This window comes from Cherax quadricarinatus, chromosome 27 (genome assembly GCF_038502225.1).
Source record: "Cherax quadricarinatus isolate ZL_2023a chromosome 27, ASM3850222v1, whole genome shotgun sequence".
Lineage (NCBI taxonomy): Eukaryota > Metazoa > Arthropoda > Malacostraca > Decapoda > Parastacidae > Cherax > Cherax quadricarinatus.
Window position 1 is genome coordinate 2,062,524 of NC_091318.1, and position 22,400 is coordinate 2,084,923.

The 22,400-nt window shown below is 39.8% G+C and overlaps 1 protein-coding gene across 1 annotated transcript in view; it reads right to left on the reverse strand.

Annotated features, from left to right (window-relative positions):
- The window catches only part of Dhc93AB (Dynein heavy chain at 93AB), a 646,785-nt gene that overhangs the window by 499,916 nt on the left and 124,469 nt on the right, over window positions 1-22,400 (reverse strand). The window contains exons 12-17 of the mRNA XM_070089003.1: window positions 20,104-20,279; window positions 19,640-19,771; window positions 18,498-18,611; window positions 13,843-13,949; window positions 11,079-11,196; window positions 2,527-2,753 (exon numbers count right to left, since the gene is read on the reverse strand). Of these exons, the coding sequence (XP_069945104.1) occupies window positions 2,527-2,753; window positions 11,079-11,196; window positions 13,843-13,949; window positions 18,498-18,611; window positions 19,640-19,771; window positions 20,104-20,279 (874 nt within the window). The remainder of the gene's footprint in view (window positions 1-2,526; window positions 2,754-11,078; window positions 11,197-13,842; window positions 13,950-18,497; window positions 18,612-19,639; window positions 19,772-20,103; window positions 20,280-22,400) is intronic.

The following is a 22,400-nucleotide window of genomic DNA, read 5'->3' on the forward strand; positions in this document are numbered from 1 at the left end:
CAAGCCTGGATAGAAGGGAAGCAGGTGGTGTGGGACTATACCTATCTCCAATACACCAGAGAGGAAGGGGGGGGCAGCTGCCAGCTTCAGGGAGTCCCAAAAGTCTAGAAAATATGGAAAACTTGCCCATCATTATATGTTTGTTCCCATAGGCTTAGAGACCCTTGGCTCATGGGGAAAGAGTGCATCTAAGTTCCTTAAGGAGCTAGGAAAAAGACTCATCAGGGTAACTAGGGATCCCAGGGAAGCTAGTTTTCTGTTCCAGCGACTCAGCGCTGCTGCTCAGAGGGGCAATGCCTACTGTATTTCGGGTACACGCCCCAGCTCTGAAGAGCTGGATGAGATTTTCGCATTATAATCAGTGACAAACATGTAATAATATGTACTAGACATGTACTTGTATATGCCATCTTTATATCAACACTGTATCTCTTGAATCTTCTGTACCATATTATGTAATAAAATATACCTATTGGTAAAAAGAATGAAAAGATGGGGTGGTAGGGGAAGTGGAATATTCAAACGGCTTCAGGAAGAAATCTAAATATTCTTCCTTGAAGCCTTTTTATCCACCAGACGTGGACCCCATCTATATATATATATATATATATATATATATATATATATATATATATATATATATATATATATATATATATATATATATATATATATATATATATATATATATATGTATAAAGGCAAAGGGGACAAAAGAGAGTGCAAAAATTATAGGGGGATAAGTCTGTTGAGTATACCTGGGAAAGTGTATGGTAGAGTTATTATTGAAAGAATTAATAGTAAGACGGAGAATAGGATAGCAGATGAACAAGGAGGCTTTAGGAAAGGTAGGGGGTGTGTGGACCAGGTGTTTACAGTGAAACATATAAGTAAACAGTATTTAGATAAGGCTAAAGAGGTTTTTGTGGCATTAATGGATTTGGAAAAGGCGTATGACAGGGTGGATAGGGGGACAATGTGGCAGATGTTGCAGGTGTATGGTGTAGGAGGTAGGTTACTGAAAGCAGTGAAGAGTTTTTACGAGGATAGTGAGGCTCAAGTTAGAGTTTGTAGGAGAGAGGGAGATTATTTCCCAGTAAAAGTAAGCTTTAGACAAGGATGTGTGATGTCACCGTGGTTGTTTAATATATTTATAGATGAGGATGTAAGAGAAGTAAATGCGAGGGTCTTGGCAAGAGGCGTGAAATTAAAAGATAAAGAATCACACATAAAGTGGGAGTTGTCACAGTTGCTCTTTGCTGATGACACTGTGCTCTTGGGAGATTCTGAAGAGAAGTTGCAGAGGTTGGTGGATGAATTTGGTAGGGTATGTAAAAGAAGAAAATTAAAAGTAAATACAGGAAAGAGTAAGGGTATGAGGATAACAAAAAGATTAGGTGATGAAAGATTGGATATCAGATTGGAGGGAGAGAGTATGGAGGAGGTGAATGTATTCAGATATTTGGGAGTGGACGTGTCAGCGGATGGGTCTATTAAGGATGAGGTGAATCATAGAATTGATGAGGAGAAAAGGGTGAGCGGTGCACTTAGGAGTCTGTGGAGACAAAGAACTTTGTCCTTGGAGGCAAAGAGGGGAATGTATGAGAGAATAGTTTTACCAACGCTCTTATATGGGTGTGAAGCATGGGTGATGAATGTTGCAGCGAGGAGAAGGCTGGAGGCAGTGGAGATGTCATGTCTGAGGGCAATGTGTGGTGTGAATATAATGCAGAGAATTCGTAGTTTGGAAGTTAAGAGGAGGTGCAGGATTGCCAAAACTGTTGTCCAGAGGGCTGAGGAAGGGTTGTTGAGGTGGTTCGGACATGTAGAGAGAATGGAGGGAAGCAGAATGACTTCAAGAGTGTATCAGTCTGTAGTGGAAGGAAGGCGGGGTAGGGGTCGGCCTAGGAAAACTTGGAAGGAGGGGGTAAAGGAGGTTTTGTGTGCGAGGGGCTTGGACTTCCAGCGGGCATGCGTGAGCGTGTTTGATAGGAGTGAATGGAGACAAATGGTTTTTAATACTTGACGTGCTGTTGGAGTGTGAGCAAAGTAACATTTATGAAGGGGTTCAGGGAAACCGGCAGGCCGGACTTGAGTCCTGGAGATGGGAAGTACAGTGCCTGCACTCTGAAGGAGGGGTGTTAATGTTGCAGTTTAAAAACTGTAGTGTAAAGCACCCTTCTGGCAAGACAGTGATGGGGTGAATGATGGTGAAAGTTTTTCTTTTTCGGGCCACCCTGCCTTGGTAGGAATCGGCCAGCGTGCTAATAAAAATAATTAATATATATATATATATATATATATATATATATATATATATATATATATATATATATATATATATATATATATATATATATATAGAGAGAGAGAGAGAGAGAGAGAGAGAGAGAAATTCAAGTAATTTATTAGACTGTCAGGTAAACTGGAGTACAGGGAATGGACGCTGCCCACAGATGACGCCTGATGAGTATTTAATATTATTTTAATGTTCATAATTTTTTTATTAAGAATATTTGACAGTACCTGGTGACCTTGGTGGGTTGGTTTCCATTGGAGAGAATATCAAGGAGATCTGCCGTAGAGACAAAGTAGAACCTAGGGAAGGCCAACCTCTTTGTCTCCAGATATTCTGCCAGTGTTTTCTCACAGAGAGTTAATTCTGCTTGGAGGGCTTCCAGTCTGGTGATCAGTCCAACTCTGTTGGTGGCTTGAAGGACGTGTGGTTTAACGACCATCTCTGCTACCAGCTCCTGTACAAACATCAAATTTATTATCTCGCAAATATTTTTCTGACAAGGGATTTTACTAGAAAATATTTTAGGCCACATGAATTTTAAATTTCACTTTACAACAGATAAATTTTCGGAGGAAAAGCACCAAATATTAACAAAGAGCATGTGGTTAATAATAACCCACATGGAGACTGCAGATCTACTGAAGAGGATCCCAGAAGGGGGTCAAAATATACAGATCAGTCTCCCGAGTTTCTGTCTGCATGTGGGGATTTACATTTGCAGGGGATGAGAATCACTTCCTTGGTAGGAAAATGTGTGTCAGGATAACTCCCGTGGAATTCTTCATTTTAATCCTAATTAGCACGAATGTATGAAAAGTAAGCCCTTTATACGAACCTAATGTGACTTAAATGAGATAAATGGCAATTACTTGTCCCTTGTTTACACTGAGTCACCCATCAGTCTTCTCTATAATCTTGCAGTTCGCTCTCATAACTACCATGCTCTCCTTCCCATCATTTTTCTACAAATCACTGGAACCTGCGACACTTCTCGCAGTGTGTCGCAGCCTCCACACTTGTAACAATGTACAATACATCTACCTTTGCGAAGTATTGATATAATTTTTAACTCCCAATAGAAGTACTTTCCCTTAATGTCTTTTACTCATTCCACACGTTTCATTCCTACCCACATGTTTCACATCCTCCACCCAAACACATGTCTGATACCCTCCACCCGACCACATGTGTGATAACCTCCACCCGACCACATGTTTGATACCCTCCACCCGACCACATGTTTCATACTCTCCACCCGACCACATGTTTCATACCCTCCACCCGACCACATGTTTCACACCCTCCACCCGACCACATGTTTCATACCCTCCACCCGACCACATATTTGATGCCCTCCACCCGACCACATGTATGATAACTTCCACCCTACCACATGTTTGATACACAAATAACCCGCACATAAAAGACAGAAGCTTACGACGACGTTTCGGTCCGACTTGGACCATTGACAAAGTCACACTAACTGAGGAGGAGCAGGACGGCTATATATAGGCAGGAAGAGGTGGAGGTAGTAGTAGTGGTAGTAGTAGTGGTAGTAGTAGTAGTAGTAGTAGTAGTACAAGAATTGTATATAATACCGACAGGATGAAATGACACATGCACAACACCCGGGCATCCCCACCGTAGACGTTTCGCCATCCAGCCAGCCACTGGATGGCGAAACGTCCACAACAAAGACAACCAGACGCCGCACATGTGTCTAATTTCATCAGTAGATGTAGTAGAAGAAGAAGAGGTAGTAGTAGTGGAAGTGGTAGAAGTGGGAAATAAGGAAGACGAGCCAGTCAAATACAAAGGAAGGGGAGCACTGCAAGAGAGCTAGAAACCCACAGAGGGAGAGCAAGCGCACCGAGGTGCGTGAAAGGGGAAGTGGTGAAATAAAAAGAAGGAACAGAAACACGAGACAGGAGAGAGAAAGAGACAACCCAGAGGAGAAAAGGAGAGAGGAAAGGGGAAGAGGAAGAAGAAAAAGAAGAAGAAGAAGAAAAAATGAGGATTCAGGTTAAGTCACGGGTGTTCTGAAGTTTGGAGCATTTTACAATGTAGTGGGAGTCACGGTATTGTGCCTTTTTGTTATTTATTTACACATGTTTGATACCCTCCACCCGACCACATGTATGGCACCTACCAGACCACATGTTTGATACCCCTCCACCTGACCACATATTTGATACCCTCCACCCGACCACATGTTTGACACAATCCACCCGACCACATGTTTGATACCCTCCACCCGACCACATGTTTGACACACTCCACCCGACCACATGTTTGATGCCCTCCACCCGACCACATGCTTGATACCCTCCACCCGACCACATGTATGACACCCTCCACCCGACCACATGTTTGATACCCTCCACCAGACCACATGTTTGATACCCTCCACCCGACCACATGTTTGACATCCTCCACCCGACCACATGTTTGATTCCCTCCACCCGACCACATGTTTGATACCCTCCACCCGACCACATGTTTGATACACTCAACCCGACCACATATTTGATACCCTCGACCCGACCACATGTTTGATACCCTCCACCTGACCACATGTTTGATACCCTCCATATAAAATAATGAGAGGAATTGACAAGGTGGACAGAGACAGAATGTTCCAGAGATGGGACACAGAAACAAGGGGTCACAATTGGAAACTGAAGACTCAGATGAGTCAAAGAGATGTTAGGAAGTATTTCTTCAGCCACAGAGTTGTTTGGAAGTGGAATAGTTTGGCAAGCGATGTAATGGAGGCAGGAACCATACATAGTTTTAAGACGAGGTGTGATAAAGCTCATGGAGCAGGGAGGAGGACCCAGTAGCGGTCCCAAATCTGCACACAGAAATCACTCCCTACGAAAGTAAAAGACTGGGCAGGCGATGCAAAATGCCCCCAATAAAAAGTAGGGGCGCCATTGGTACACTAAGGGAAAACACCATAAGTGTCCGGGGCCCAAAACTGTTCAACAGCCTCCCATCAAGCATTAGGGGAATTGCCAATAAACCCCTGGCTGCCTTCAAGAGAGAGCTGGACAGATACCTAAAGTCAGTGCCGGATCAGCCGGGCTGTGGCTCGTACGTCGGACTGCGTGCGGCCAGCAGTAACAGCCTAGTTGATCAGGCCCTGATCCATCGGGAGGCCTGGTCATGGACCGGGCCGCGGGGGCGTTGATCCCCGGAATAACCTTCAGGTAACCTCCAGGTAGGACGACCCCCGTGTCCATGCTCCCTCTCCATAGGATGGAAAAGGCTCGTGATAGGGGCTTCTTGCAGTTCTTGATGAACACGGAGTTCCATGAGTCTGGCCCTGGGGCAGAGTGCATGGGCATGTCATTTATCGCCTGTTCGAAGTCATTTGGCGTCAGGATAACATCGGATAGGCTTGTGTTAACCAAATTCTGTGGCTCTCTCATAAAAAATTCATTTTGATCTTCAACTCTCAGTCTGGTTAGCGGCTTACTAAAAACTGAGTCATACTGGGACTTGAGTAGCTCACTCATTTCCTTGCTGTCATCTGTGTAGGACCCATCTTGTTTAAGTAGGGGCCCAATACTGGACGTTGTTCTCGACTTTGATTTGGCATAGGAGAAGAAGTACTTTGGGTTTCTTTCGATTTCATTTATGGCTTTTAGTTCTTCCCGCGATTCCTGACTCCTATAAGATTCCTTTAGCTTAAGTTCGATGCTTGCTATTTCTCTGACCAGTGTCTCCCTACGCATTTCAGATATAATGACCTCTTTTAGCCGCTCTGTTATTCTTTTCCGTCGCCTGTAAAGGGAGCGCCTGTCTCTTTCTATTTTACATCTACTCCTCCTTTTTCTTATAGGAATAAGCCTTGTGCATACATCGAGTGCCACCAAGTTAACCTGTTCTAGGCATAAGTTGGGGTCTGTGTTGCTTAGTATATCTTCCCAGCTTATATCGGTTAGGACTTGGTTTACTTGGTCCCACTTTATGTTTTTGTTATTGAAGTTGAATTTGGTGAAGGCTCCCTCGTGACTAATCTCATTATGTCGGTCTGGGGCTCCACGCATACATGTCTGAACCTCAATTATGTTGTGATCTGAGTATATTGTTTTTGATATGGTGACATTTCTTACCAGATTATCATTGTTAGTGAAGATGTGGTCTAGTGTATTCTCCAGTCTAGTAGGCTCTATTATTTGCTGGTTTAAATTGAATTTTGTGCACAGATTTAAAAGCTCGTGTGAGTGTGAGTTTTCATCAGAGCTGCCTCCTGGTGTTATTACTGCAACAATATTATTTGCTATATTCCTCCATTTTAGGTGCCTTAAGTTGAAATCCCCCAGGAGCAAGATGTTGGGTGCAGGAGCAGGAAGATATTCCAGACAGTGGTCAATTTTTAACAGCTGTTCCTGGAATTGCTGGGATGTTGCATCCGGAGGCTTGAAGACTACCACAATGACTAGGTTTTGGTTCTCGACCTTTACTGCTAAAACTTCCACTACATCATTTGAGGCATTAAGCAGTTCCGTGCAAACAAGTGACTCTGCAATGTACAGGCCAACCCCCCCCCCCTTTGTTTTTTGCCTGTTCACTCTGTCACATCTGTATAGGTTGTAACCTGGGATCCATATTTCGTTGTCCAAGTGATCCTTTATGTGGGTCTCAGTGAAATCCGCGAACATTGCCTTTGCCTCTGCAAGCAGTCCACGGATGAAAGGTATTTTGTTGTTTGTTGCTGGCTTTAGACCCTGTATATTTGCAAAGAAGAATGTCATCGGACTGGTGGTATTGTTGGTACTGGGGGGGATTTTTTTTCCGGCACTAGTATCTGTATCTGTTGGTTTGGAATGGAGGCCAAGAATAAAGACCAAGAATAAAGTATACTTATTCCGTTTATTATGTTCACCTATGTTTATTGTTATAAATTATGTCATGCACTAGACTTACTTTTTGTATAGCGAGAGTAGCAGGGAAGTTGCTATGATCAAATTACAGCCTTTTCAAAAACTCTTACTAGCGCAAGAAAGGCAATTGTGACTGGCCGACTTCTAGCCCATATTTTCCTGAGTTGCAAGTCAGAAAGTTGTGCTCAGGTTGGTCAAGCCAGTTGCTGCTCAGACACACTAGTGTGTATCTCTCAAGTTCCCCAGATCAGTTATAATTTTATTGTATTGGAGTATTACGTGAATTCTTTTTATAAGCAAATTAATACTTAGGGACACAGAAGAGTTTATATTACCCACTTTTGTGACGTGGACACAGGTTGTGGTGGAATGAGGCTACACTGTTTGTTGCGCTTTTATACCAGGTTCAAAAATATATTCAGTAGCTAATGAGACAGTCATAGTAGTCAGTGATATTTTCATAATCCCTCAGAAAGTATACTGCATCATTCTCAAACTTTCCAACGGGTTTAATTTCAGTGCTTAGAAGTATGGTAAAATAAATATCAATATTATGTCAGTGAAAAAATATATACTTGTTTCCGTTACTTTCTGGTGACCTTATAATATTTTTGTAGTAATATTTCACCTGTCATTCTATTAAATGTTGCATACTGTTATGATGGGAATGAATCATGTTTTATACATTCTGGAAGCCCCATGATCACGTTATAAGTAGTTGTGTTCTATGTTATGAATCAAGCACTGCTAGAAGTTTTAATTTGTTAATGTATTTCTTATCAATAAAAAAAACGGTGTGGCGTGAGTAAATTTTTACTCTGAAAGTGAGGCCCAGAGAAAAAAATGTTTGGGAACCACTGCTTTAAAATATCAGATGGAAATGAAAGATGTTTTAAAGATACTGGAAGCAGCAGTTACACATCAAATTCACAACTACGGTATTTTAAGAAGATAACTTCAACCAGAAATTAACACCAAGTTTACAGTGAAGTACATATCATCAACTATTTGGCACGTCACGTAGCTCTTCTATGCACTTAAGCCCCTCCCCCACATAGAGAATTAGGACAGATATACACATGAAAGGGGGAAGGCAGCTGGGATTGATGGGATAAAGATAGAAATGTTAAAAGAAGGTGGGGATATAGTTTTGGAGTGGTTAATGTTTTATTTAATAAATGTATGGAAGAGGGTAAGGTATATAGGGACTGGCAGAGAGCATGCATAGTTCCTTTGTATAAAGGCAAAGGAGACAAAAGAGAGTGTAAAAACTATAAGGGAATAAGTCTGTTGAGTATACCTGGTAAAGTGAATGGCAGAGTTATTATTAAAAGAATTAAGAGTAAGACGTAGAGCAGGATAGCAGACTAACAAGGAGGGGGTATGTAGATCAAGTGTTTGCAGTGAAATATATAGATGAACAGTATTTAGATGAGAGTAAAGAGGTTTTTGTGGTATTTATGGATTTGGAAAAGGCATATGATAGGGTGGTTAGGTGGGCAATGTGGCAGATGTTGCAAATGTATGGAATAGGAAGTAAGTTATTGAAATAGTGAAGAGTCTTTATGAGGATAGTGAGGCTCGGGTTAGAGTATGTATGCGAGAGGGAGATTGTTTCCCAGTAAAAGTAGGCCTTGTACAAGGATGTGTGATGTCATCAAGGTTATTCAATATATTTATAGATGGAGTTGTAAGAGAAGTGAATGCTCAGGTGTCGGCAAGAAGTGTGAGGTTAACGCAAAGTGGGAGTTGCCACAGTTGCTCTTTGCTGATGACACTGTGCTTTTGGGCGATTATGAAGAGAACCTGCATAGTTTCGTTGATGAGTTTGGTACGGTGTGTAAAAGAGGGAAAACAATAGTGAATATAGGAAAGTGTAAGGTGATAAGGATAACAAAAAAATTAGGTAACGGAAAATTGGATATCAGATTGGAGGGAGAGAGTATGGAAGAGGTGAATGTATTCAGATATCTGGGAGTGGACGTGTCAGCAGATGGGTCTGTCGTGCCGAATAGGCAGAACTTGCGATCTTGGCTTAAATAGCAACGCTTATCTTGCCATATAGGACAAGTGAATATTTGTGTATGCAATAATTTCGCCAAAATCATTCTGAACCTAACGAAAAAAAAATATTTAGCTTTGTTTGTTTAGTATTAAATTACTGTAAACAAATCTAAAATATATTTAGTTGAGTTAGGCTAAAATAAATTGCGCTTGTTATAAAAAGGTTAAGTAAGTTTTCTAAGATTCTTTTGGTGCAAAATTAAAAATTTTGACATTACATTAATGAAAAAATATATCTTTAAACGTATAAAAAAATATTTCAGAAAGGACTTAATTTTAAATGAGTTCTTGCTAATTGACCAGTTTTACATTTTCGGCACGACAGGTCTATGAAGAATGAGGTGATTCACACAACTGACGAGGGGAAAAAGGTGAGTGGTGCGCTGAGGAGTCTGTGGATACAAAGAACTTCATCCATGAAAGCATAGAGGGGAATGAATGAGAGTATAATTATCGCTCTTATATGGGTGTGAGGCATGGGTTGTGAATGTTGCAACAAGAAGAAAGTTGGAGGCAGTGGAGATGTCATGTCCGAGGGTAATGTGTGGTGTGAATATAATGCAGAGAATCCGTAGGTTGGAGATTGGGAGGAGGTGCAGGATTACCAAAACTATTATCCAGAGGGCTGAGGAGGGGTTATTGAGATGGTTTGGACATGTAGAGAGGAAGGAACGACTTCAAGACTTCAAGACTGTATAAATCTGTAGTGGAGGGAAGGCGGGGTAGGGGTCGGCCTAGGAAAGGTTGGAGGGAGGTGGTAAATGATGTTTTGTGTGCGAGGGGCTTGGACTTCAAGCAAGTGTGCGTGAGCGTGTTAGATAGGAACAAATGGAGATAAATGGTTTTTAGGATTTGACGCGCTGTTGGAGTGTAAGCAAGGTAACATTTATGAAGGGTTTCAGGGAAACCGGCAGGATGGACTTGAGTCTTGGAAATGGGAAGTACAGTGCTGGCGCTCTGAAAGAGGGGTGTTAATGTTGCCGTTGTATGACTGTAGTGTAAGCACACCTCTGACAAGAGTGATGGAGTGAATGATGAGGGAAGATTTTCTTTTTCGGGCCACCCTGCCTTGGTGGGAAACAGCCGATGTGTTAATGAAAATTAATAATGCACATGTCCCCCTGGATAACTTTAAAAGTAAGAGGTATCTTGTCCACTGCTGTTGGGAACCTCCTCCTGCCGTCTTGTTGATAGGGCCGCTGTGAAAATTTTAAGTCGCGATGTAGCCACAATTCATCGTGGGCTTGGAATTCCAAGTTTGCGAGGCAGCAGATCATTCAGCACGGGCACACACTGGAAATCTATCAGTTCAAAAGGAACCCGATTACATTTAATTTTGCCGACGCTTTTAACTTAGTCACATGGAATACTGTCCTCAGAGCCGTTCATCAACACTTTCCTCTCATTCAGTCGTGTTGTGGTGGTATTTATTAAAACTTCAAAGTGAAGCAGAATGATCCCTCTTCGCCCTTTTACTTGTAGTTCTAGAAGGAAGTGAAAGGTTGTCCAGTCAACTCGTATGATTCTTGGATATCAGAACTGTCATTGCAAAATCTGCTAGAAAAATCCTACCTAAAAATATTCCCACTTTTTCCTTAAAATGCTCAAACTTTTAAGCTAAAATAATCACATTCTTACCATAAATATCAACTTCATAATATTTAAATTAGCATCTTTAAACTTTCCTACGCCTATTTTAGAATGTTTACACTTACCTTAAAACCTTCAGATATTCTCACATTTACTATATAACCCAAATCCCACTTTAAAATAGTCCCACTTTTACATATCATTATTCTACTGGTACCTTGAAAAACTTTTACCTTAAAATCGATGTCGATCTGATCGAATCTGGCAGAATCCTCGGGAAGTTGACGGCGGATGTCGTCCGACCCGATGAAAATAGATTCCAAGTAACTCCACGTTCGCTGGACCTCAAACCTAACCCAGAAAGACACATCAGACTCCACTCAGAATGTGCATTAATGTTTCATTTGAGTTAGAAAGCGTTTGCCAGTTTCTTAATTACAGCCATCCTGACTCAGTATTATTATATTTATCTACCTGTTCTGTCAGCATTTCTGTGTCTGTGTCTGTATTTTTGTCTCTGTGTATGTGTCTTTATCTCTGTCTCTTTGTCTCTGTCTCTTTGTCTCTGTCTTTATCTCTGTCTCTTTGTCTGTATCTGTCTTTGTGTCAGTCTGCCTGTCTCTCTCTCTTACTAGTATGAAAGCGTTACATTACACAGTAAAACGAGAAATATAATGTGTAAAATTAGGTATCTCCAAAGGAGGACCTTTAACAGACTGTCTGATATTTTTTTTTTCATTCTCTTCTAACTTTTTTTTTTTAATTTTGACTGAAAACTTTGGAAGACTTCATCCAATCACCTTCGAAATTTCAACTCTTCTGCACAGTCACTAGGGCCAGATTCTTGAAACATCTAGCATGTCTAGGTGTCCTACGACCAAAGTTGTTGTTAAACCCATTTCCAACATCCAGTCATGGCTCAAAACTTTCAAAACGTGATCCGCATCTTCAACGACGATGTCTCCTGATATGACGACGCCGGAGTGATATTCATGTATGTAGGGACACATCTGCTACTTTTGTGAAAAAAATAGTGTGAACTTTTTATTCCGGTTACATCGCTTTTATATAGTAAGTGTGGGTAAAGTTTCCAGTATATTAAACTGGTTAAAAATTCTTGGAATGGTCGGCATCTGCATGATAACGGAAGAATGTCTCTTGCAATCAGCTTAAAATTTTCGGCTATTGTTTGTTTTCCAGGAACCAATATTCATGTTACTGAACTACATAAATACCAATATGTCGATTTTATTAAATTATGATATGAATTTCTATTCAATATCTAAAGAATGCCTCGTCTGATCGGCTTCAAAAATATTAAAGCCGATGAATCATACCATAATAATGATAATACCCTACGAGATTAAACTGTATAGGTGTAAATTTGAAATTTTATTGTATTTAAATAACATGGAGTCTTTGGATTCCGAGCACTTAAATAATGAAAACTAGGTTTTAGCTAGTTTTTAATTTTCAACTGATTAATAAACCTTTAAATTAATTTAAAAGCAATCACATTTAGATATAGTATTCTTGTCTTTCACAACCTTCCTTCAAGACTTTCGTTAATTACTTCAGAATGCCTGATACGATCACCTTCAAGTGTTCAGACTTGTTGAGCTAAGACAAGTGGAAAGGTTCTCGGAGCAGTTTTACGTCATTTTTAATATTCGTTTCTCGTTCATAACTTCAGAAATACAGTCGTCGTCTGCTTCAAAAATAACCACACTAGTGAAACCTACTGTATTTGGAAGGTTAGTGTTGTTAATGGAATATGTGGGTGTCATTTTGTCACTTTTAATCTCAAAATGGTATAATAATGTATTGAATAACTAATTGGGCTGTTTCCTCAAGAAGAAAGAGTGTTTGATGGTGGTAAGTGCTCTTCATCCCTGGAAATGAATTTTTACTTCTCCTAGAATCGAATTTTAATGTCTCCCCTTTTCCACACGTTTTACGGCCCCTACGAGACTAACGTTTTCCCTTGATTAAATTATAACAATTTCGTACGGCATCAATTTTTTTTTTTTAGGCTGAGGCATCTTATCAAGCAGATGAAACCTTTTTAGTTTAAGTTGTGTAGGTGCAAATTTTGTTATATTCTGTGCAATAACTAGAGAATGCATCTCTGGGGCGGCTTCCAACTTTTATTGCTGATGTATTTCCTGCAAAGGAAGATTCACTTTGATCCTGAGTTGTGTTAGCTCTAATGTCAAAATTTTATTAACCAAAAATAAATGGAGAAAATCTCTTCTTATCAGAAATATGTCAGATTGTTTGAGTTTATCGAGTTATCGTAAGTTAAATAAATATATTGCTCTTTTATGCGCCCATAACATCTATGTGTCCTCACGACTATTTTGAAAAAAATTGGAAAAAGTGAAACAGTGCGTTTAATGCGATAATTTTTGACTGCTGGATCCAAGTGGCTTTAATTAATCCTTCAATGTTAATAACGTGATATAATTGCAACTTCTGAGCTTCTTAAAATTTAATGTGCTTGTGTAATTTAGGATATTGGTTTCTCTGAGATAACAGGATAATGCCTCATCAGTTTAGCTTCAAAACTGATATATTTTCAGTACAAAGTTTGCAATGTGTATCTCCTAATTTGTTATTTTTATTGTGAAAATTAAATTACTGATACATGACTTGTAAATTTGCATTCTGAGTTCTTCAGATTTTTAGTGCTAATACCAAACTGCATTAGAAATTTATGTTGCACTCTGAATTATCCCTTTCTAGTGTAATAAGGTCCGGGGGTGGGGATTATGCAGTACAAAGATGAGTATCTCCGATCGCGCCTCAACCGAAATATATGTAGATATTATTATTTATAAGTGAAGCGCAGCACAGTGATTATACAGTTCATGGGAAATGGGAGGCATTCAGGTTTTATCCAAGAAAGGGAAGTATAAGTCCAATTCTTTGGATCAAAACCCCTTTAGCAGTATCAAAGAATCTCTCTTTAGTGGTCAGATGTATGTAAACACTCACCATAGCGTGATGACTTGGTCGGCAATTGAGAGTCTGTTTTGCCATGTGGACACCTCCTCCAGGAAGTGTTCGATGTACTTTGATGTCATCAGGTTCTGAAGCTGAACCTAAAGATGGAAAGGTTGTCTATGTCAGAGGAAGCCTAATAGACGAGAGATCGTCTGTAGTAAGAGAATCCTAAAAAAAAAAATGAACACCTATGGTAAAAAATAAGTTTAAAAAGTACAGTGCAGTGGAATAAAATAATCATTTTTTTTTTTCATTAACTAATAAAAGACTGTGCACTCACATGTACATGTGTCACACAAGATAGGTAAAATCTGCTTTTCTTTCCGCCATATATTCTCAAAGTGAAAAAATTGTACAATCTCACGTTGTATAATAAAATTCTCATTAATTAAATTTAGTCCATTATAGATGATATTTTTACACCATTATAACTTATATTTTTAGTCCATTATAACTGATACGATAAGAAAACATCTTTATAAGAATATTCTGATCTATAATACTCAGCTTGGGCTCACGAAGGGCCGCTCCTGCCTGACTAATTTACTGACTTTCTTCAATAAGGTTTTTAAGTCTGTTGATGACAAAGAATGCGATATTACTGATTTGGATGTTAGTAAACCTTCTGATAGAATACCACACAAAATACTTTTAAAGAAAATGGCAGCTCATGGTACTGAGGAAATGTCATGTCATGGATCGAGGCGTGGACTTGCTAACAGGAAACAGGGAGTGCGTGAATGAGAATCAATCACAAGCGTCGTTCCACAAGGATCAGTTGTTCATAATATACATTAATGACCTTGACGAGAGAATAACAAGTGTTATGAGCCAATTCGCTGACAATATAAAAATAGGCAGGATTATTGATTCAGAGGAAGATGCCACCGTTCACCAGAAAGATATAGACAAGGTCATGTCATGGTCTGAAAAGTGGCAGATGCAGTTCAATGTAGATAAATGAAATGTCCTGAAGCTTGGGCATGTAAATAACCCTAGCACTTATAAACTAAATAATAAGCAGCTTGGCCATACAGAATGCGAAGAGGACTTGGGAGTTATTTCTAAGCAAGAACCTGAAGCCAAGACAGCAATATCTAAGCGTACATAATAAGGCAAACAGATTACTGGGATTTATATAGAAGTATAAGCAAGAGAAGTCTAGAGGTTTTACTACAGCTCTACACATCATTTGTAAGGCCTCACTTCATGTCTGATCTCCATATACCTTAGAAAACATGCGGAGCAGAATGGCAAAATTAATCCACTGTTTAAAAAATCTCCCATACGATTGATGGGATAAAGATAGAAATGTTGAAAGTAGGTGGGGATATAGTTTTGGAGTGGTTGGCATTATTATTTAATAAATGTACTGAAGAAGGTAAAGTACCCAGGGATTGGCAGAGAGCATGCATAGTTCCTTTGTATAAAGGCAAAGGGTATAAAAGAGAGCCCAAAAATTATTGGGGAATAAGTTTGTTGAGTATACCTGGTAAAGTGTATGGTAGAGTTATTATTGAAATAATTAAAAGTAAGACAGAGAGTAGGATAGTAGATGAGCAAGGAGGCTTTAGGAAGGGTAGGGGGTGTGTAGACCAAGTGTTTACAGTGAAACATATAGATGAACAATATTTAGATAAGGCTAAAGAGGTTTTTTTGGCATTTATGGATTTGGAGAAGGTATATGACAGGGTGGATAGGGGGGCAATGTGGCAGGTGTTGTAGGTGTATGGTGTAGGAGGTAGGTTACTGAAAGCAGTGAAGAGTTTTTACGAGGATAGTGAGGCTCAAGTTAGAGTATGTAGGAGAGAGGGAGATTATTTCCCAGTAAAAGTAGGCCTTAGACAAGGATGTGTGATGTCACGGTGGTTGTTCAATATATTTACAGATGGAGTTGTAAGAGAAGTAAATGCGAGGGTCTTGGCAAGAGGTGTTGAGTTACAAGATAAAGAATCAAACACAAAGTGGGAGTTGTCACAGTTGCTCTTTGCTGATGACACTGTGCTCTTGGGAGATTCTGAAGAGAAGTTGCAGAGGTTGGTGGATGAATTTGGTAGGGTGTGCAAAAGAAGAAAATTAAAAGTGAATATAGGAAAGAGTAAGATGATGAGGATAACAAAGAGATTAGGTGACGAAGACTTGACATCAGATTGGAGGGAGAGAGTATGGAGGAGGTGAATGCATTTAGATATTGAGGAATGGACTTGTCAGCAGATGGGTCTATGAAGGATGAGGTGAATCATAGAACTGATGAGGGAAAAGGGTGAGTGGTGCACTTAGGAGTCTGTGGAGACAAAGAACTTTGTCCATGGAAGCAAAGAGGGGAATGTATGTGAGTATAGTCATACCAACACTCCTATATGGGTGTGAAGCATGGGTGATGACTGTTGCAGCGAGGAGAAGGCTGGAGGCAGCGGAGATGTCATGTCTGAGGGCAATGTGTGGTGTGAATATAATGCAGAGAATTCGTAGCTTGGAAATTAGGATAAGGTGCAGGATTACCAAAACTATTATCCAGAGGACTGAGGAGAGGTTGTTGAGGTGGGTCGGACATATAGAGAGAATGGAACAAAACAGTATGACTTCGAGAGTGTATAAATCTGTAGGGGAGGCAAGGCGAGGTAGGGGTCGGCCTAGTAAAGGTTATAAGGAGGGGGTAAAGGAGGTTTGGTGTTTACCTGGAGTTTACCTGGAGAGAGTTCCGGGGGTCAACGCCCCCGCGGCCCGGTCTGTGCGAGGGGCTTGGACTTCAAGCAAGCATGCGTGAGCATATTTGATAGGAGTGAATGGAGGCAAATGATTTTTAATACTTGACGTGCTGTTGGAGTGTGAGCAAAGTAACATTTATGAAGGGATTCAGGGAAACCGGCAGGCCGGACTTGAGTCCTGGAGATGGGAAGTACAGTGCCTGCACTCTGAAGGAGGGGTGTTAATGTTACAGTTTCATAACTGTAGTGTAAAGCACCCTTCTGGCAAGACAGTGATGGTGGAAATCGGCCGATGTGTTAATAAAAAAAATCGGGTAATAGGTAAAAAGAAGCTTTTGAGTGAGTTCACTTTCACCAAATGCAATGAGACCTGACAATGTGTCACCATGGATTGTAAGAGAGGAAGGAGAACCACTGCCTGAACCACTAGGTAGGATCTACAAGTCAATGGACACTGGGCAGTTGGCGGAGAACTGGAAAACGGCGATATTCCAAATATTTAAGAAAAAACATTAAAAGGCCATAATTTTGTCCGCACTGAATTAACTGTTGATATGGGCACATTATCCCTTGCAAATATGATGTTGGGTTTACAATCTGCAATGTTAAATTTGTGCCAGAACTCTGGAACTTCAAGCTCTGAGTCCATTGCTGCAAGCAGTTTCTGCAACACTCTGCGGGTCAAGATACACGTAAATTACTTAATTACTCCTTCCTCCAGTGATTGTATCAGTTATGTCGTATTAAATGGCTAAAAACAACCTTAACATTTGGGTTCAAATCCTGCAACAGGTCACGATAAGCACAGTAATTATCAAGAATATAAAATGCGAAACGAAGCAGCAGGCCTACCGACCCATGCTAGGCAGGCCTACCGACCCATGCTAGGCAGGCCTAACTGACACCCACCCACACCTACTCATGTACTTGTCTAACCCATTTTTGAAGTTACTCAAGGTTTACGCTTCAATGACGCTACTCGAGAGTTTGTTCCACTCATCCACAACTCTGTTACCAAACCAATGCTTTCCTATATCCTTTCTAAATCTAAATTTTCTCACTTGAACCCATTGCTGCGAGTCCCGTCTTTGATACATATTTTTAGCAAGTTATTGATATACTTTTTATTTATTCCTGTCTTCCATATATTAAACATTAGTTATAGTCCCCCTAATTCTAATCCCTTCCAGAGCGTGCCAGTTCAATGTCTTCAGTCTATCCTCGAATGAAAGATTTCTGATACATGGGGTGAACTTTCTCATCCTTCTATACATACTAAGAATCTGTCCTCATTCAATTGTTAACGAAGTGTATTGAGCATTAAGGTAATAAAATGTATAGTGTATGTAGATACCGTTCGTCTTCGAGGAAGACACTGCTAGAGATCCTATACATATATGATTTTATGGTGACACTTCCCTCTGTCTTCATGAACCCCAACATTTTCTTCAAGTATTCAGGAGAATGGCTGCTACAAGTTCACTGGATGCCACGCATGAAGACAGAAAAACCCTCTTTTTAACCGGTTTTCTCTGAGGAAATTTGTAATTATTTTTTAGAACTGTCTTTTGTGATGCAACAATCTTTAGTGCTTTGTGGAGATGTACCAATCCCAGTCATTGACCTCACGCTGGAAAACAGCTAAGCATTTTCCTTCTGAAGTTGTAACAACTTCAGTCACCTGGTTATCTATTGCATAACAAATTAACTTCTAACCTAGATTATTCTGGCGAAGAGATAAATTCACACTTTTGGTTCTTTGAGGCGTATGAGAGGAAGGGAACTGCATTCTCTTACCTATATTCTCACTCCTTGAGCGAAATCGTGGTAGGAGTCAGTTTATAACGTGGTTCAATTTTGGGGAGGAGAGTCACGGAATGGAGAGCTTCTCATCTTTTTCTCTTTGCGTATGAGAAGGGGAAAATGTAGTGTTCTTACCTGGTTCTCCTCCAGTGTTTCAATCATCTCTTCGGAGGTGCGAATTAGAGCCACGCCAGTACGAGGATGTTTGTCGATCATGAACTCCATTGTGGCCCAGGTCGAGTCTAGTTCCTGAAAAAAAGGCCAAAGTTTCCTGAAGAATACATACAGTTAACAATCACAACTATAAACAGACAAAACTACATGTGTAAATATAATTACGCATACACACGCACAATTTAATCTAGCATGTTCTGTGCCTTGTGTTTTTGTTTTTACGTCAGACATCATATAAAGAGAAATATCACGCAGTGAACATCATGCTGAACATATCACCAGAAGAACATATGCCTTCACTGAGATCCACAAATAACCCGCACACAGAAGAGACGACGTTTTGGTCTGACTTGGACCATTTACAAAGTGTATCGTTCCAGTCACGGTATTGTGTCTTTTTTTTGTTATTCACTGAGATCTCTTGATCAAGAGACAAGATAACGTTATTGAATTGAAACTAACAACACTACGAAACTGGATCATTAGGAAAAAACTCTAGAACTAGAGAAAGGTGTGTGACCGGCTGGATGAGATCTCTAAAATATTTGAGGAATTAAAATGAGCGGCAAAATCTAGGGGAGTTTGTCAAGGGTTACTGATGGTCCCTTATAGTTTCTAAAGAATGTTACACTCCTGATAAATCTTTATTAACGATAATGAATTAATAATGATTATAAGCAAGCATCTAACTAAATAGAGAAGATAAGAATTATGTTTCTTCTTTTTTCTGGTCACCTTGCCTTGGTGGAAGACAACCGTTGTATTAAAAAAATATATAACAACAGAGGACAGAAGGCTGCAGAACGACCAACAGACTTTAACACTGGTTAAATAAACTGGTACTGGGGATAAACATCTGCGACGGAAAAGATATGGAAACAATTAAGAAAAAGGTGTCGAAAAATCGACACATTAAACTTTAACAAGCGAAATAAATTGAATAATGGTAAAATGTAAATATAATTGGTATAAGGGGATCAGAAACAGGTAGGATGAAGCTACCAAAAGTTGAAAAGAGGAATTAAGAATTAAAGTTCGGTCCCTTAATTCTTAAAATGGTGCTGACAGATGAATAATTAAAACATTCACACTAATTTTCTTACTTTAATGATTTTCTCCATTGACATTTCCTTGACTGCTTTATCCACGATGTTTTTGACTTCATCTTCGTACGTATGAAGGTTGAGCTGGAGTAGGTCAGCCAGGGTGGTCTTCGGGTTGTCCACGAAGTTTGCCTGGTGATGGAGTAAATAGAATTCATCTATGTAATTATCAACAACATGTCTTCCTTTTAAAATACATATTTCTAAGTCTCACTATTCCCTGATATATCGTAATTATTGTTGAAGATCTTAATAAGTGAATGAGAGCTATCATGAAAACTTTAAGTTCATTTCTCCCTGTTTCCCCACATCCTCATCAGTTACATTCTTAACTACCTTCCATTTTACTTTTCTCTATCTCCCAAATCTCTCTATCGCTATCTCTCTACCTCTTTTCAAATATTTAAATTTTTCTCTCCATGTCAATCTCATGTTCTCTTTAATTATCTTCAGTTCCCCCTCACCACGAAATTTTTGGCGGAGGAGTCACTCTTGGTGGCGACCAGCAACTGTCCCCAGTGTCTCTCCCTGAGGGACGGGTTCTGTAGCTCAGCCACGGCTCTCAGCGAAGTTAACATGTTCTTCACAGTGGAGTCCAGGTTGGTGTAAGCATCCCAGGCACGCATCTCCTTGTCCAGCGCTGTAGCATATGATTAATTTATCACTGCTTAATAACTAAAAACAAGAAATATTGAATGAGATATACTATCTATAAAACAATATAACTATAATTTAGGACATAAAAATGGCTTCTTAGGTTCAAACTGTTTCCATTTCAGGAGGTTTGTTAAGTCTGCACTTCGACCGTCCACGACTAGGTGTACATGCATAGTGTATATACAACGAGAAAAGTACATTCCAAGGAATTTTTGACAAACATTATATCTCAGTCCCCAGGAGGATTCAAACCTGCACACTCTGTATCAATGTACACATCACTTTCCCCACTTAGTCTGATCCCTACTGTGTACTCTGATACAGAGTGTGCAGGTTCGAATCCTACTGTGGACTGAGAGATAATGTTTGTTAAAAATTTCGCCTGTTTATGAACAGTTAATGATTCCATGGTGTATGTATAATGTTGCTTTCACATAAGAACATAAGAAAGGAGGAACACTGCAGCAGGCCTGTTGGCCCATACTAGGCAGGTCCTTCACAATCCATCCCGCTAACAAAATATTTGCCCAACCCAATTTTCAAAGCTACCCAAGAAATAAGCCCTACTCAAATCCAACCCCTCTCACTCATGTACTTATCCAAACTAAATTTGAAACTACCCAAAGTCCTAGCCTCAATAACCCAACTAGGTAGACTGTTCCACTCATCAACTACCTATTTCCAAATCAATACTTTCCTATGTCCTTTCTAAATCTAAACTTATCTAATTTAAATCCATTACTGCAGGTTCTCTCTTGGAAAGATATCCTCAAGACCTTACCCTTTACCGGGCGGTGCCTCAATATTGAGGCACCAAAAGTATGGTTTTCATGGCACCATAGACACAAAGCATATGCTCCCAGAGACTTCTCACCTCAATCCAGCCAATCACACACCTTCTGGGCGGAGCTTGAAGGTGGCGTCACTTGGGTATTGTCCTCTGCTATTGGCTGGGAGCTCCTCGAGTGTTCAGTACTGCTTGACTTGTTGAAGGAGCAGCATTTCGACCCTCACTCTCCTGATATTTCACCAATTTACACCACTCCAGAATGTTGGTAAGTTTCTGAATGTGTTTCCAGTGCATTATTGAATGTTTGAACCTCATTCTGAGATGTAAATGAATTGCCTGAGGCATTGAGAAGTAACAAATAAATGCACTTGAAGTTTTGTTTAACTTTTTGGTATCAATATTGAGGCCCGGCCTGACAATGGTAGATTATCATTTACCATTTTTGTATCGATATTGAGGCCCGACCTGACAATGGTGATAAGAAATGTGCCAATGAAGGTATCATATATCATGGATTAACAGATCATAATTAGACTGTCTTTGTCACTGATAGCTAACAATTGCATCCTGAATCAAATTCATTGATATATGAGTAATTTTACCTTGTAAATTTGCTCATATGAAATGCTCATTTTGTGTTTTCTGTTCATTTCAGTTGAACACAAATGTGTTTTATGGATCAAGGGCTCAAAGAAGAAGGGATTACATCGTGCCAGAGTTACATGATGACAGTGACCCTAATGAGGAAGTGGATTCTGGAGATGATTATGAGCCACAGGCAGATACTTCTTCTTCAAGTGAAGATGAACATGAAGATTTGTCTAAGAGAAGTGGGCAAGTTAATGTAAAACGAAGAAATGTACGAAAACAAGCAGTTAAAGATGAGGAGGTTGAGGTACATGAAACAACTGTCAACAACACTAATGCCACCTGGAGCAAACTTGACATAACAAATACTCTATTACCTGACTACAAACATGAGGTACCAACACATATCAAGGAACCATTTCAATATTTTTGTGAATTATTTACTGCAGAAATGTTAGAAAGTCTTGTGTTTAACACAAACTTGTATGCAACACAGAAAGATGTTAATACTAACTTCAACACCACTAGTGAAGAGCTTATGCAATTTGTTGGAATTCTGATATTCATGAGTATGGACACTCTGCCCTCTTTAGAGGATTACTGGTCCCATTACCATTGTCATCCTGATATTACAACTGTTATGACATCTAAAAGGTTTAGGTTACTAAGGACAGCTATTCATATAAATGATAATACCAAGGCAACAGCTGACAGGTTCCATAAAGT